This window comes from Marmota monax, unplaced genomic scaffold (assembly GCF_021218885.2).
Source record: "Marmota monax isolate L192 unplaced genomic scaffold, Marmota_monax_Labrador192_F-V1.1 WCK01_AAM20220418_F8-fsc00099, whole genome shotgun sequence".
Classification (NCBI taxonomy): domain Eukaryota; kingdom Metazoa; phylum Chordata; class Mammalia; order Rodentia; family Sciuridae; genus Marmota; species Marmota monax.
In genome coordinates this window covers 1,980,304-1,995,094 of record NW_026692126.1, presented here as the reverse complement: position 1 = coordinate 1,995,094, position 14,791 = coordinate 1,980,304, and the positions used below count along the sequence as shown (strand labels likewise).

General features: G+C 44.1%; 1 protein-coding gene across 1 annotated transcript; it reads left to right on the top strand.

Moving 5' to 3' along the window:
- The first annotated feature begins 379 nt into the window (after positions 1-379).
- Positions 380-4,551, top strand: LOC124105586 (alpha-1,3-mannosyl-glycoprotein 4-beta-N-acetylglucosaminyltransferase-like protein MGAT4E). Its single transcript, XM_046462804.1, is given in 3 exon segments — positions 380-482; positions 3,388-3,823; positions 3,825-4,551. Coding segments are annotated over 3 exon segments (1,266 nt in total).
- The last annotated feature ends 10,240 nt before the right edge of the window (positions 4,552-14,791 follow it).

Genomic DNA, 14,791 nt, shown 5'->3' with positions numbered 1-14,791 from the left:
CTTTCAATCATTCCCTCTAGCAAAATGCCAGGGTCATTCTGACTAAACTGTGGCTGTCAACAAGGACAAGCAGATTCCCCAAAGCACCTGGGCTTTCCTTTTCCCTATACCTTTCCACCAGAGAACAGGGAGCTCCAAAGAGAATTGGGGTATGGATCTGGGCCCATTAGTTCCTAAAGAAGCTGCATGTATTTTTTAAAGAGGGAATGAAAACCGCTTGGGCCCTGTATCCTTTGACTCATGACTGGGACATCCCGAAAATATGCTGGAGAAGGTGGCCCACTCCACCACTTTCCCTAGAAAAGCTTATGGGTCACCCCTGGAAGGGGGGTACATTTTCTTTTCTTAAAGAAAAGAGGTGTATGCTTTGCCTTTGTCGATGCCCCAGGAGACCAGTAGCAGCCGTAAGACCCAGAGACCACTAGAAGACTGGCAAACCATCACCTTCAAATATCTGGAAAAAATCCAGCGCAAAAGAAAGAGTGAGTGTTGAGGAGGGGAAGGATGGTACCAGGAAGTAGGAACGTAGGGGAGGTAGGGAGGAAGGAAGTGAGAGGAGGAGAAAAGGCAGGAGTATTTCAATCTGGCAGACAATTCTCTCCCCACTCCCCAAGGCATTTACCTATCAGGAGTATGAGAAGAAGGAAAAGATAAATAAATATAGAATAAATATGTCAATCACATAAAACATTACTGAACATTACACTGTATTTACTCTCATCTTCAAGAGTGTACCTGTTTATATTAGGTAAACATCGAGGAGCATGAGTCTCCTTATTTTATGGAACTTAATATTTGAGTTTGCAATTATGACTGATAACCTAGGAATGAATGACTATGTGGCTCTATGCAGTGGTGCATGGCTGTAATTCCAGAAACTCCAGAGGCTGAGGCAGGAGGATCGCAAGTTTAAGACTAGTCTTAGCAATTTAGTGAAGCTCTAAACAACCTAGTGAGACTGTCTCAAAATGAAAAATAAAAAGGCCAGGGTTGTAACTCAGTGGTAAAGCACCCCTTGGTTCAATCCCAGTACCAAAAAAAAAAAAAAAGTATGAAGTATTAAAAAGAAATGAATTGAGGTTGAGGTTATCTATATGCTTAGGTAGAAAAATAATAAAATTCATAACTGTGAAAAAAAGTTGGAATCACTGGAGAGAAAAAGATAAAATATTTATAAGAAGGTGGTGCAATCATTGGATAAGAGAACATTTGGATCAGAAGGGGTCTTAACCTGGCATAGTGGCACATGCCTATAATCCCTGCAACTCAGGAGGCTGAGGCAGGAGGATCACAAGTTCAAGGTCAACTTGCCCATGTTAGCAAGATGCTATCTCAAAATAAAAAGCAAAAAAAGGGATGGGGGTTATAGCTTAATGGTAGAGTGTCCCTGGGTTCAATCCCAGTACCATGAAAAAGGAGGAGGGGGCTAGTGTGTGTCTAAGAATCACATAGTCCAAGTCCCTTGGCTTTATGGATTTAGAACTAAACATACAGGTGAAAGGACTTGTTGAAGACCACAGTCGGTGGCACAACTGGGACAAGAACTTTGGGCTCCTGATTTCTAGAGAAAATCCTTTTTCTAATACACTGTCTTCAAATGAGACTTTTGAGAAGATGAACTGGGTAAAAAAACAAAACAAATCATAATAACTATAATAATATCTATTATTTATTGAGCACATAAACCATATGTCTCAAACTTTAAGGTTTAATGATTCAGAGGAACCCTTAGGGACTTAGCATCACTTAGCTTAGTACTCTCATGTGTATATGTCATCTGGTTGTATTATTTTTTAAAAATATTTTTTAAATTTTTTTTAATTGATGATAGACCTTTATTTATTTATACATGGTGCTGAGAATCGAACCCAGTGCCTCACATATGCCAGGCAAGTGCGCTACCACTGAGCCCCAGCCCCAGCCCTGGTGTTATTGTTAAAATGCAAATTCTGAGGTAAAGGGCAAGATTCTGGATGTCTAGCTTGGCACGATGGTGCTTGCCTGTAATCCCAGCTACTCCAGAGGCTGAGGCAGGATTGCAAGTTCAATGCCTGCTTGGGCAAGTCAGTGAGACCCTGTCTCAAAAGATTAAAAGGACTAGGGAGCCAGGCACAGTGACACATGCCTGTAATCCCAGAGGCTCAGGAGGCTGAGGCAGGAGAATCTTGAGTTCAAATCCAGCCTCAGCAACTTAGTGAGGCCCTAAGCAACTCAGGGAGACCCTGTCTCTAAATAAAATACAAAAAAGGGCTGGGGATGTGGCTCAGTGGTTGCATGCCCCTGGGTTTGATCCCCAGTAACAACAACAACAAAAAAGACTGGGAATGTAGGTCAGTGGTAGAGTACCCCTGGGTTCAATCCCTTGAACTACAAAATAAGTATATAAATAAGATTCTGTGTGTCTAATAAACTTGTAGATGAGGCCCACATTTCTGGACTAAGAACCGCACTTTGAGTAGTCATGATATAAACATCACCTCTACCAAAGGAAAAAAAAGATGAGAAATAGGATAGAGAAGAGAGAAGGTCCTCAATGACATCCCCATCTGCACTTTATTTATTTATTTATTTATTATTTATTTATTATTTATATATAACAGCAGAATGCATTATAATTCTTATTATATATAGAGCTCAATTTTTTTTGAGAGAGAGAGAGAGAATTTTTTTTTTTAATATTTATTTTTAAGTTTTCGGCAGACATAACATCTTTGTTTGTATGTGGTGCTGAGGATCGAACCCAGGCCGCATGCATGCCAGGCGAGCGCGCTACCGCTTGAGCTACATCCCCAGCCCTAGAGCTCAATTTTTCATATCTGGTTGTATATAAAGTATATTCACACCAATTCGTGTCTTTATACATGTACTTTGGATAATAATGTCCATCACATTTCACCCTCATTAATGACCCCATGCCCCCTTCTTTCCCCTCCTACCCCTTTCTCATGAGCAATAGAGTTCCTCTATTGCTCCCATGCTCCCTCTCCCTATCCCACTATGAATCAGCCTCCTTATATCAGAGAAAACATTTGGCATTTGGTTATTTGGGATTGGCTAACTTCACTTAGCATTATCTTCTCTAACTCCATCCATTTACCTGCAAATGCCATGATTTTATTCTCTTTTACTGCTGAGTAATATTCCATTATGTATAAATGCCACATTTTTTTTTATCCATTCATCTATTGAAGGGCATCTAGGTTGGTTCCACAATTTAGCTATTGTGAATTGTACTGCTATAAATATTGATGTGGCTGTGTCCCTGTAGTATGCTGTTTTTAAGTCCTTTGGGTATAGATAGAGGAGAGGGATAGCCGGGTCACTTCTTTTGACAACCCTCACTACCACTTGTACACTGATAATTGTCCCTATTTTACCTCTCCTTAGCATGGCTCACAGTGGGGATCTCCTCAGCATCACAATGGACTCCTAATGGCCTCCTGTACACATTGGTCTCCCTGTACCAAGCCTCCTCTCCAGAGGAGGAGAAACACCTCACTGTACTGGTCCACCTGGCAGATTCTGACCTCCTCTGGCTCAAAGAAACCATTGCCCAAATTTCAAGACTCTTCAGTCCACAGATCTTGGCCGGGCAGTTGCTACTGATCCACGCTCCATCTGATGTCTATCCCTCTGTGAATGGCACCCAGAATGAGGCCAGTCGTGAGGAATTGTACTCCAAGCAGAATGTGGATCATGCCTTCCTCATGAGCTTTGCCACAAATCTCTCTACTTACTTCCTGTTAATCGAGGACAATGTCTTTTGTTCCCCCAACTTTGTCACCCAAATCCATTCACAGGTGGCCTCCATGAAGTCAAGTCCAGGTGATACTGGAGTTCTCGGACATAGGCTTCCTTGGCAAACTCTTCCACAGCAAGGACCTCCCACTGCTGGCCCATTTCCTGCTCCTCTTCCACCAGGAGAAACCCCTTGACAAACTGCTCCTTCATTTCCGCACCCTTATGGTCCAGGAGAAATCAATCATCTGCAGACCATTTCTCTTCTATTACAGGATGTCCCACCCCACCTTTGATGACAACCAAAAGGCCACGCTCGATCGGGAAACCGACCCTTTTGGTCCCGACAACCCCCCTGCTGCCGTTTTCACAGATATGACAGTTTCTAATGTCCACTTCCCCTGGGAGGCCTACACTCTGGATGAGTCCTACTTCTGGACGCACGATGTTAATGTAGGGGACCACTTGACCGTGATCTTGAACCATCCATCGAACCTGAGAAAAGTGCAGGTGATGACAGGCTCCATCATGGAGGGAAAGTACACCCTGAAGAAGGGGCAGGTGGAGCTGGGCTACGACCCTGAGGGGATGCCTCAGTACTGTGCCTCATTTTTCGTGCTGGGCCATCTGGTGGAGGGGCAGCTGTCTCAGGAGATAGTTCCGAAAAGCATGGGACACCAAGTGAACTGTGTGAGGCTGGTGGCCAAAGCCAAACAGGATGGTGGCCTCATGATCAGGCACATCTACCTCTGGGAAGAAAAGGCCAAGAAGGAAAAGCTCATCAGAGACGGTGATACATCATTAAAAGTATGAAAAAATTAAAGTCATGAAGCCATTTCCTTCTAGCCTGTGTGAGTGACATAGGAAAGGTACAAGGGAATGATGAGGAAAGGGGGTCACAAGTTCCAGACAAGCCTCAGCAACTTAGTGAGACCCTGCCTCCAAATAAAATGTGGGATCTGGGGGAGTAGCTCAAGGGTAGAGTGCCCCTAGGTTCATCCCCAGTGTTCCGCCTTTACCCTGAAAAATAGGCAAAGGATTTGGATAGACAGTTCTCCAAAGAAGATAGCAAATAAGAACATGAAAAAAATGTGTTTCATGATCATTCGTCACTGGGGAGCTGGCGCAATGGTGCTCACCTGTAATTCCAGCTAGTCAGGAGGCTGAGGCAGAAGGATAACAAGCTGAGGCCAGTCTCAGCAATTTAGGGAGACCCTGTCTCAAAATAGAAATTAAAAAGAAATGAGGATCTGGTGCTAAGGTTGTGACTCAGTGGTAGAGCACTCACCTCTCCTGTGTGAGGCACTGGGTTCAATCCTCAGCACCACATAAAAATAAAGGTATTGTGATCACTTAACAACCAAAAAATATTAAAGCGGGGGAGGGGGCTAGGGATCTAATTCAGTGGTAGAGTGTCCCTAGGTTCAATGTCCAGTACCAAAACTCCCTCCAACCTGCCCCCCAAAAAACAACAAAAATGAAATTCTACTAATACTCATCATGATGGCTATAATTGAAAAACAAGGTAAATTAAAACTACCCTAAGATACCATCTCACTCCAGTAAGAGTGGCAGCCATTATGAAGACAACAATAAGTGTTGGCGAGGATGCAGGGAAAAAGGCGCACTCATACACTGCTGGTGGGTCTGCAAATTGGTGCAGCCAATTTGGAAAGCAGTATGGAGATTCCTTGGAAAACTGGGAATGGAACCACCATTTGACCCAGCTGTTCCTCTTCTCGGGACTATACCCAAAGGACCCAAAAACAGCATATTACAGGGACACAGCCACATCGATGTTTATAGCAGCACAATTCACAATAGCTAAACTGTGGAGCCAACCTAGATGTCCTTCAGTGAATGAATGGATAAAAAAAAATGTGGCATTTATACACAATGGAATATTACTCAGCAATAAAAAATAATAAGATCATGGCATTTGCAGAGAAATGGATGGCATTAGAGCAGATTATGCTAAGTGAAGTTGGCCAATCCTCCAAAAATGCCAAATGTCTTTTCTGATATAAGGGGGGTGACTCAAAATGGGGTTGGAAAGGAGAGCAAGGGAGGAAGATTACCTCTAGATAGGGAATAGGGGTGGGAGGGAAAGGGAGGGAGAGGGGAATAGCATGGATGGTGAAAGGAGACCTTTATCACTATACAAAATACATGTATAAAGATGTGAATTTGGTGTCAACGTACCTTATATATAATCAGAGATATGATAAATCATTGTATAATGGTGTATGAAGAATTGTAATGCAAAATAAATTTTTAAAAATCAAAAAAAAAAAAAAAGAAAAAGAAAAACAAGGTGATGGAGCTGGGGTTATGGCTCAGTGATAGAGTGCTCACCTAGCATGTGAGAGGTTCAATTCTCAACAGTAAAATAAAAATAAAAGCCCATCAACCACTAAAATTTTTTTTTAATAAAAATTAAAAAAAAAAAAAAAGATGGTCTTGGTGATGTACACCTGTAATCCCAGCAACTTGGGAGGCTGAGGCAGGAGGATCACAAGTTTGAGGCCAGAGTGGGGAATTTAGGGAGATGTTATCTCAAAATAAAAAATCAGGGTTGGGGATGTAGCTCAGTGTAGAGTCCCTGGGTTCAATCCCAATGCCACATACACACAAAAAGTGCTGGTGAGGATGGGCACCATCATACATTTCTGGTATAATGCTTTGGAAAAATGTTTAGCAGTTCCTCAAAATGTTAAGCAAGAGTGGCAATATGATTCATCAATTTCACTCCTAGGCTTCTACTCAAGAAAATGAAAACCAACATTCATGACTTCTACACAAATGTTCATAACATAATAACCCAATACACGGGACTATCAGCTGATGGAAGATAACAAAGATGTGGTACATCCATAAAATAAAATATTATTTGCCAACAAAAAGGAATGGAGTACAGATACGTGCTGCAATGTGTACGAGCCTTAAAGACATCCTGCTAGGTGAAAGAAACCAGTCTCAAAAAGCCACGTGCTACAGGATTTGTTTATATGAAATGTTCAGAATACAAAAATCCATAGAAATAAAGCAGATTAGTGCCCAGGGGCTAGAAAAAGGTTGGAATGGGAATGACTGGTAATTAATACAGGGTTTCTTTTTGGTGTAGTTAAAATGTTCTAGCATTGTGAATGCTTGTACAACTCTGTTAATAAGCTAAAAAAAAACACATTGACTTGTGTACTTTAAAAAGAATGAATTTGGGGCTGGGGATGTGGCTCAAGTGGTAGCACGCTTGCCTGGCATGCGTGTGGCCCGGGTTCAATCCTCAGCACCACATACAAACAAAGATGTTGTGTCCACCGGAAAAAAATAAAAAATAAATATTAAAATTCCCTCTCTCTCTCTCTCTCTCTCTCAAATAAATAAATAAATAAATAAAAAGAATGAATTTTACGGTATGTGAATTATATTTCTTTTTACCTTTATTTTTATTTATTTTTTTTATGTGGTGCTGGGGACCGAACCCAGGGCCTCATGCATGCAAGGCAAGCGCTCTACCACTGAACTACAAACCCAGCCCATTAATTATATTTCAATAAAATAATTACTCAAAAAAAAAAAAAAAGCCAGGCATTTATACCTGGACAATTACACACCTGTAATTACAGCCCTGTAATCCCACTGACTCAGGAGACTAAGGCAGGAAGATTGAAAGTTCAAAACCAGCCTTACCAACTTAGTGAGGTCCTAACTCACTTAGCAAGACCCTGCCTCAAAAATAAATAAATAAAGGTTGGGGGGAGTTGCTGGGGATGTTGCTCACTGGTAAAGTACCCCTGAGTTCAACCCCCAGTACCAAAAATAAATATATAAAATAAATATATAAACATTAAAAAAAATCATAGAAAGGACCCATCAGACCCTTAGAAGCAAGTTAAAGGACTTTTTTTTTTTAATTATCCTGATGACAGCAGGGACTTGATCTTTGCAGAAATTTTAGGAGGACAGCAAAATGAGCCCTGTGGTATTTTGGAAACATCACATAGGTTTCCTGTGAATAATATTAGATCAAAAGTGTCAGATTGGTGTTGTGGCTCAGTGGTAGAGCACTTACCTGGCACGTGTGAGGCACTGGGTTTGATCTTCAGCACCACACAGAAATAAATAAATAAAAGTATTGTGTCCATCTCCAACTAAAAAAAATATTTTTAATAAAGCGTCAGGATGAGGGCTGGGGTTATGGCTCAGTAGTACAGCGCTCTTCTAGCATGTGTGAGGCGCCGGGTTTGATCCTCAACACCACATAAAAAAATAAATAAAATACAAGTATTGTGTCCAATTACAACTAAAAATTTTTTTTTTAAAAAAGCGCCTCAGGATGAGGAAACCAATTAAACAAGATAACATGTGCCAAGCCTATTTCTTTGCTTGGCATATGACAGAGGATAAATGATATTTGTCACTTCCCTCTTTCTTTGGGGACTCAGATCCTATCAGGGTACCCTCTGCCCTAAACAGTGGCTGAGGCTTTGTTCCTGTGTCCATAGGGCAGTAGGTAACAGAGATGGGAAGAGCAGGCCTGGTGTAAGAACCCAGGAATTCCAGCGTCATCCTAACTGACAAGGGAGACAGGGGAGCAGTGGGCTTGTGGCCAACTTCTGAAAGGGATTGCTGAAGTTCAGGGATTAGGGTGGAGCTCAGGCCTTGGGGCTGCACAGGGCTCTGAGCACCTGGTTGGAGCAGGATATGACTTAAAATCAGACACAAGGAAGCAGGCTTGCCATGTCCTCAAGATGGGCCCCCTCTCCATGTGCTTGGTTGTGGGGTTTTACCTCAAAGAAGCTGAATGGTGAAGGCAGACAAGGAGGTAAGTCATTATAAGGTTAGCAGAGGAAATGCAGTTAGGACAGAAGGTGACCCAAGTCACTGAAGGAGAGCTACAGAGCCCTGGTGATGACACTGAGAACGCCATCATCCCTCAGACCTCTCCTTAAAGAGAGTCCCAGTCTCTGGTGAGGGCTCTTTGCTACCATATGCCCAACTGATCCTTACTGGCCTACCTTCCCCAGGACCTTCTCTCTGGGACATTCTTTGTCCCCTAGAGTGGATGCTCTCCCTGTCTTCTCTTCCAGGTGAGGGTTAGCACAGCAGAAGTCAGCTTGATAAAATGTGCCTTAATTTTCCTGGGGGGAAGTGAACTTTACAAGGAAGACTAGCCGTGGCTACCAGAAAGCAAGACACTTCTCTGAGTATCAGTTCTGTCCTTGTTCTTCCCTGGCTGTTTGCTGTTGGAGACTAAGTTGTAGAGGTAGGGGGCCTGGCCTGGGGTCTGATTTCTGGTTCATCCTAGACTCTGATTTCTGCATAAGATCTTTCCTTTCAGATCACTTCTTCCTTCTTCGTGCCCTACTGACCCTGTTCTGGCCTCTCATAAGTCAGATACCTTCTCACAAAAAGTGACAGATATTGGGGACTTTGCCTGAAAGAAAGATAAAGGTGACATTCTCTAAAAAAGAAAATGTAGCTTTAAAAGGATTTTTGGCCAGGCATGATGGCACACGCTTGTAATCCCAGTAGTTGGGGAGGCTGAGGCAGGAGGATAAAGTTCAAAGCCAGCCTCAGCAACTTAGTGAGGTCCTAAGAAACTTAGTAAGTCTCTGTGTCTAAATAAAATATAAAAGGACTGGGAATGTGGCTCAGTGATTAAGCACCCCTGGGTGCAATCCCCAGTACAAAAAAAAAGAAGAAGAAGAAGAAGAATTAATGGAGAATTGAACAAAGTAAGGGGGTTCTTAAAAAGAAGTTTAAATACATAGCTTTTGAAGTCAGAGTGATAGAGTTCAGAGTTCAGCTGTTATTCACCAGATTTAGTGACTTCAGAGAACTACTTTAACTTCTGTATTCCTGGTTTTTTATCAAGTAAAATGAGGGTGATAATATAGATTAGTATGAAGATTATGAGGTGAAAGGTGCATTGAGCACTGAAGCTCAATTTTGTTTTAAATGTAATGGTTCTTTTTAATTATACAGTAAAAAGGCAGTTTATGTGGTTCCCATCAGATGTGCCCTGGCCCCCCCCAACCCCACCCCCTCATTCCTCTTCTGCATTATAACCCTTGCCTCCTTGGCCATATCTCACCTGGCAACCCCTCCTCCAAGCCACATACATCTGTGGCTGGATTTGAGTTCCATTTTCATCTCCAGATCCATTGCTCAGTGGATGTTTGTGGAATGAGTGAATACCCCTTTGTTTTTGTAGGTCACTTGAGTTCTTAAAGTTCCTAAGGATATACTATTGGACTTAATCATCAGAAGCACACTGTGAGGGAGAGCGGCTTTTTTACAGGTGAGACATGTATATGAAGGGCCAGGCGTGTTGCTCAGTGGTTGGACTCTTGCTTAGCATGCACAAGGCCCTGGGTTTCATCCCCAGCATGTAAAATATATGAAAGAGAGAGGTTCCCTGGAGACTGCACGGATCCCCTGGATTGCTACCACCCTGATTCTGCCTGAGGTTCTTGGATTACTTCACCCCATCTGGTTGGGTGTCTTGGGGAAGCTCCCATTAGCAGAGGGAGGTGGCTTTTGAAAAACTTCATTGAAATTACCACCAAGCTACCTGCCAGCAACACCCAGCACTTTCCCTGAAGGTGATCCCTATCTCCACACCCCCAACTCTGACCCACCAATGAATCTGAGACACTCAAACATCCTGACCCTCTCATCCACACTGTCCCCACACTCAAACCTTGTATGGATGTGGCTTTCCCTCATCAGGGGAAAGGCTGAGGTGGTCTCAGACTGATGTGAGGGTGTAGGTATACTCCTATCTCTGCAACCAGCAACTTGACCCTGGCCAATTTGAGCCATTGGGCTCCTGTGGGGGGCAAGGAAAGTGAAGGCAGACTGCAAGCCCCACATCCTCCCTGCAGGGCACCCCCCCTTTCTATCCTCTGGGGATCCCAGAGGCAGACCTCTTTTCTTTTTTGTGCTGGCCACATCCTTCCTTTATCAAGAGCAGGTGCTTTGAGGTTGAGTCAGGAGGATAGCAAGATTGAGGCCAGCCTTGACATCTTAGGGAGGCCCTATCTCAAAAATAAAACAATAGGGGCTGGGGATGTGGCTCAAGCGGTAGCGTGCTTGCCTGGCATGCGTGCGGCCCGGGTTCGATCCTCAGCACCACATACAAACAAAGATGTTGTGTCTGCCGATAACTAAAAAATAAATATTAAGGGCTGGGGATGTGGCTCAAGCGGTAGCGTGCTTGCCTGGCATGCGTGCGGCCCGGGTTCGATCCTCAGCACCACATACAAAGATGTTGTGTCCGCCAAAAACTAAAAAATAAATATTAAAATTAAAAAAAAAAAAAAAAAACAATAAAAAGGGCTGGGGGTGTAGCTCAGTGGTAGAGCACTCCTGGGTTCAATCCCCAGTACCACAAAGAAGAAAAAAAGCAGGCCCTTCATGTTCTGCATGTTTAGAGCACAGGCATTTAGGAACTTGGTAGCAGCTCCTGCTAAGAAAGGCCATGACAAGTTCTGGCTGTGGAGGTGAGACTGCAGAGGCCTAGAAGGTCCGTCACTCCCAGAGATAGATAAACTCACACAGGCCAAGTGCGGTGGTGCCTGCCTGTAATCCCAGTGGCTCCTAAGGCTGAGGCAGGAGCACCTGGAGTTCAAAGCCAGCCACAGCAACTCAGTGAGGCTCTAAGCAATTCAGTGAGACCCTGTCTCTAATAAAATGCACAAGATAAAAGGGCCGGGGATGTGGCTCAGTGATTGAGCACCCCTGGCTTCAATCCCCAGTACCAAAAACAAACAAACAAACAAAAAACAGAAACCCATATGGCTGATGGATACTACAACCAAAAGCCCAGCCCTCCCCCACCCACCCATGCTGCTACCTAGGACCCAGCAGTGACACTTTTTCTTCATTCATCCAAACCTTTATTGAGTTCCTGTTGAATACTAAGCACCTGAGAGGAGGGGCTCCCTGCTAATGTCACCTCCTCCAAGAAGTCTCTGAGACTCTTGGGGAAGTAAGTGAGCTCTTCTCTGGTTACTGAAGCTCAATGAAAAATGCAAAAGTTGAAAGTCACTCAAACCGAAGTTGTTATTGTTGTCGTTTTTTCTTTTGGAGATTGAACTGTGGGGTCCTCCACCACTGAGCTACTTCTTTAAAATGTTGAGACAGGGGCTGGGGATGTGGCTCAAGCGGTTGCGCGTTCGCCTGGCATGCGTGTGGCCCGGGTTCGATCCTCAGCACCACATACAAACAAAGATGTTGTGTCCGCCGAAAACTAAAAAAAATAAATATTAAAATTAAAAAAAAAATGTTGAGACAGGATCTCGCTAAATTGCTCAGGTTGTCTTTGAACTTGTGATCCTCAGACTCCTGAGTAGCTGGGATTAAAGGCATGCACCATCACGTCCAACTAAACCTGGGTTTTAATCTCAGTTCTCTTTACTGACTGTGAGATCTTAAAAATGTTATTTAGCCTCTATGAATCAGTTTTCCCACCTGTAAAACAGGGATTCCGCCAACCAGGCAGGATTTGCCTGCAAGTAAGGCAGACAGTAAGTAGACAGAGGGCATCAGCTCAAGTGCCTAGCCCTCAGGGCTCAACCAGCAGGCAACCCTCTTCCACCCTGCCACACCTCTCTCTCTGAGGAGGCCCACAGGCTCAGCCCACCTCTCCTAGGGCCTCTCTAGTTCCTTGCTGATGCATCCCTTGGGTCTCCAGAGCAAATACATACTCAGTTTTGGCTTCCGGCTTCCCTCTTAGCCTTACTTGGTCTAAGAGGGAAGTTCAGACAGGCCCAGGCAGGTAGCATATCTGCACCGAAGCCAGCCCAGCCCCAGGTGGGTAGGGAGGGGCAGATTTTTTCCCACTGAAAGTCCTCAGGGCATGATTCTCCCCATTCTGGTTGAGTTACTTTATGAGGTAGTGCCGGGAATGGAATCCAGGGTGAGCACGCCCCACCTCATCTACCCTCCCAGCTCTGGATGGGCTACCTTAGGCATTCAAGGAGCGATATTGTCACCAAGAGGGCTCAGAGATGGGACAGAGAGAAAAATCCAGGCTCCTTGTGTCTCCCCTAGTCTATCTGGACATAGGTGGAATCTCTAGGAACACGAGGCAGGATGGTGTGGTCTCTATACGTGAGCCCAGACGATTGCTGTCTGGGATTCCAAATGTTCTCCTCCATAAGGTGGAGATCATATCTTCACAGAGCTGGTGAGGTGATCACCTGAGATTAGTCTATATGAGGGTTCAGCTCAGAACTGGAGGACAGGATACACATCACACTGGGCCCAACATTACCTATTACAAGGTGCTTCAGCGGCTTCCCCATGGCTGTTGGGGTCAAAACATTTTTTAGCACAGCCCACGGCCTTCTCACTAACCTCATTTCCTACCATCTGAGCCACATGATTCTTGTTGCTCTTTCTGTGGGTTCAAACTCATGCCTGCCCTGGATCTTGTGCCTGTGCTGTTTCCTGGCCTGGACCTCCTAGTCTGCCTCACCACTTGTCCTCAGTTTCAATGAAACTCAGAGAAGCCTTTGCTGATTGCCCACAGAGGCTGGGCAGTTTGGACCTTTGTCTTCTCCTCTTCGCATTTCTAAAGAGTTGAGTGGACTGTTTAAGGTTTGCAAACCATCACCCCAGCCCCCAGTAGGTGCTTCCCTGGGACAAGGACCCTGCATGTCCATTTTGCTCATTACCATATCCCCAAGGCCTCACAGAGTACTTGGCAGGCAGTAGGCTTTTTATTTGCTAAGAGAAAAAAGCAACTAATCAGGCAGCTTTCCCCACCCAGTCTCTTCAACAGCTCTCCCTTAGCCTAAAGACTGAAGCAGTCCCCACCCCAAACACAGCCCCACCCCAAACACTGCTCAGCTAACTGCCCCTCCATCAACTGGAAGGAAGAGCTGTACGGTTTCCCCCCTGATCCTGTCACAACTCAAAATTCCATTCACTTGTATCCTTTTCCCAACCTCCCTTCCATGATCCCAGAGTGGCGGACCGTTTACCATGTCATCTTAGTTTCAGGTTTGGGATATTGTGTAGGTTGATTATTCACTTGTCAACAAACCTCCTGAGGACTGCTCCCATCCCCTGTTAACTAAAGAGCAGAACCCTTGGCATTCCAGCTCTAGCTGTGCGTAGCCCTGTCACATCTTGGGCAAATTTCTGTGCCAGTTTCCTCATCAGTAATGTAACAGAGGTCTACTTGATACTTTGACTATATCCCTTATGGCTTTGAAACTTATATTTTTCTTTCCAATCTTCTTTTCCCTAACATCCTCCCTAATCTCATTTTTCTCTGAATCACCTCTATAAAAGCCCCCTGTTCCTGCAGATAGGAAGAATCCCAAGTCTTTGGGACAGGAGTCCTCTGTGTTTCTCCCTTGCTAGCAAAGTAATAAACCTTCTTTTTCCTTTTTCTCAAGACCTTGTCTTTGTTATTGGATTGGCGTCAAGGATGAGGACGGAGTTTTTGGTTACAGCAACACAAGAATCATGTTTTCACAAAATGGTTGCAATCATGGGGTTTACAAATTACCACATGTGTCAGACGCTGTGCTAAGCACCTTCTGTGCCTTCCCCTGTACAGTCCAATGCAATAGAATCTATTTACTCATTTTATACTTGAGCTTTAATTGAAGCATGGAGGGCTGGTGATTGCTCATACCACTATGAAGTTGTGTGTACTCAAATAATCTCCCTCCAGAGCCCCCAAGCTTTCCTAGCGGCCACTGTTGCTTTTTTTTTTTTTTTTTCTCCTCTGAGCTACATCTCCAGCTCCTACCTATCATGTTTGCTCCTCAAGCACCTTGAGGTTATCTAGATTCACCCAGACAGCTGGGAAGATTTGTCTCCTGCAGGTCATTCAGAGTTTGTGCAGATATGTGATAATGTTTGAGACAGGGAGGTAAAACTCAAGGGCCTCTCCTGAGGAATGAACTCTCACCTCCTTCTTGGGCTGTTAACTGTTAGTAGCCATAGGGATGATGGGACAAGAAGCACTTACAACATGTTCAAAAAAGATGACGAGAACTTGAATCAGTAACCTTGATTTCAAATTTCT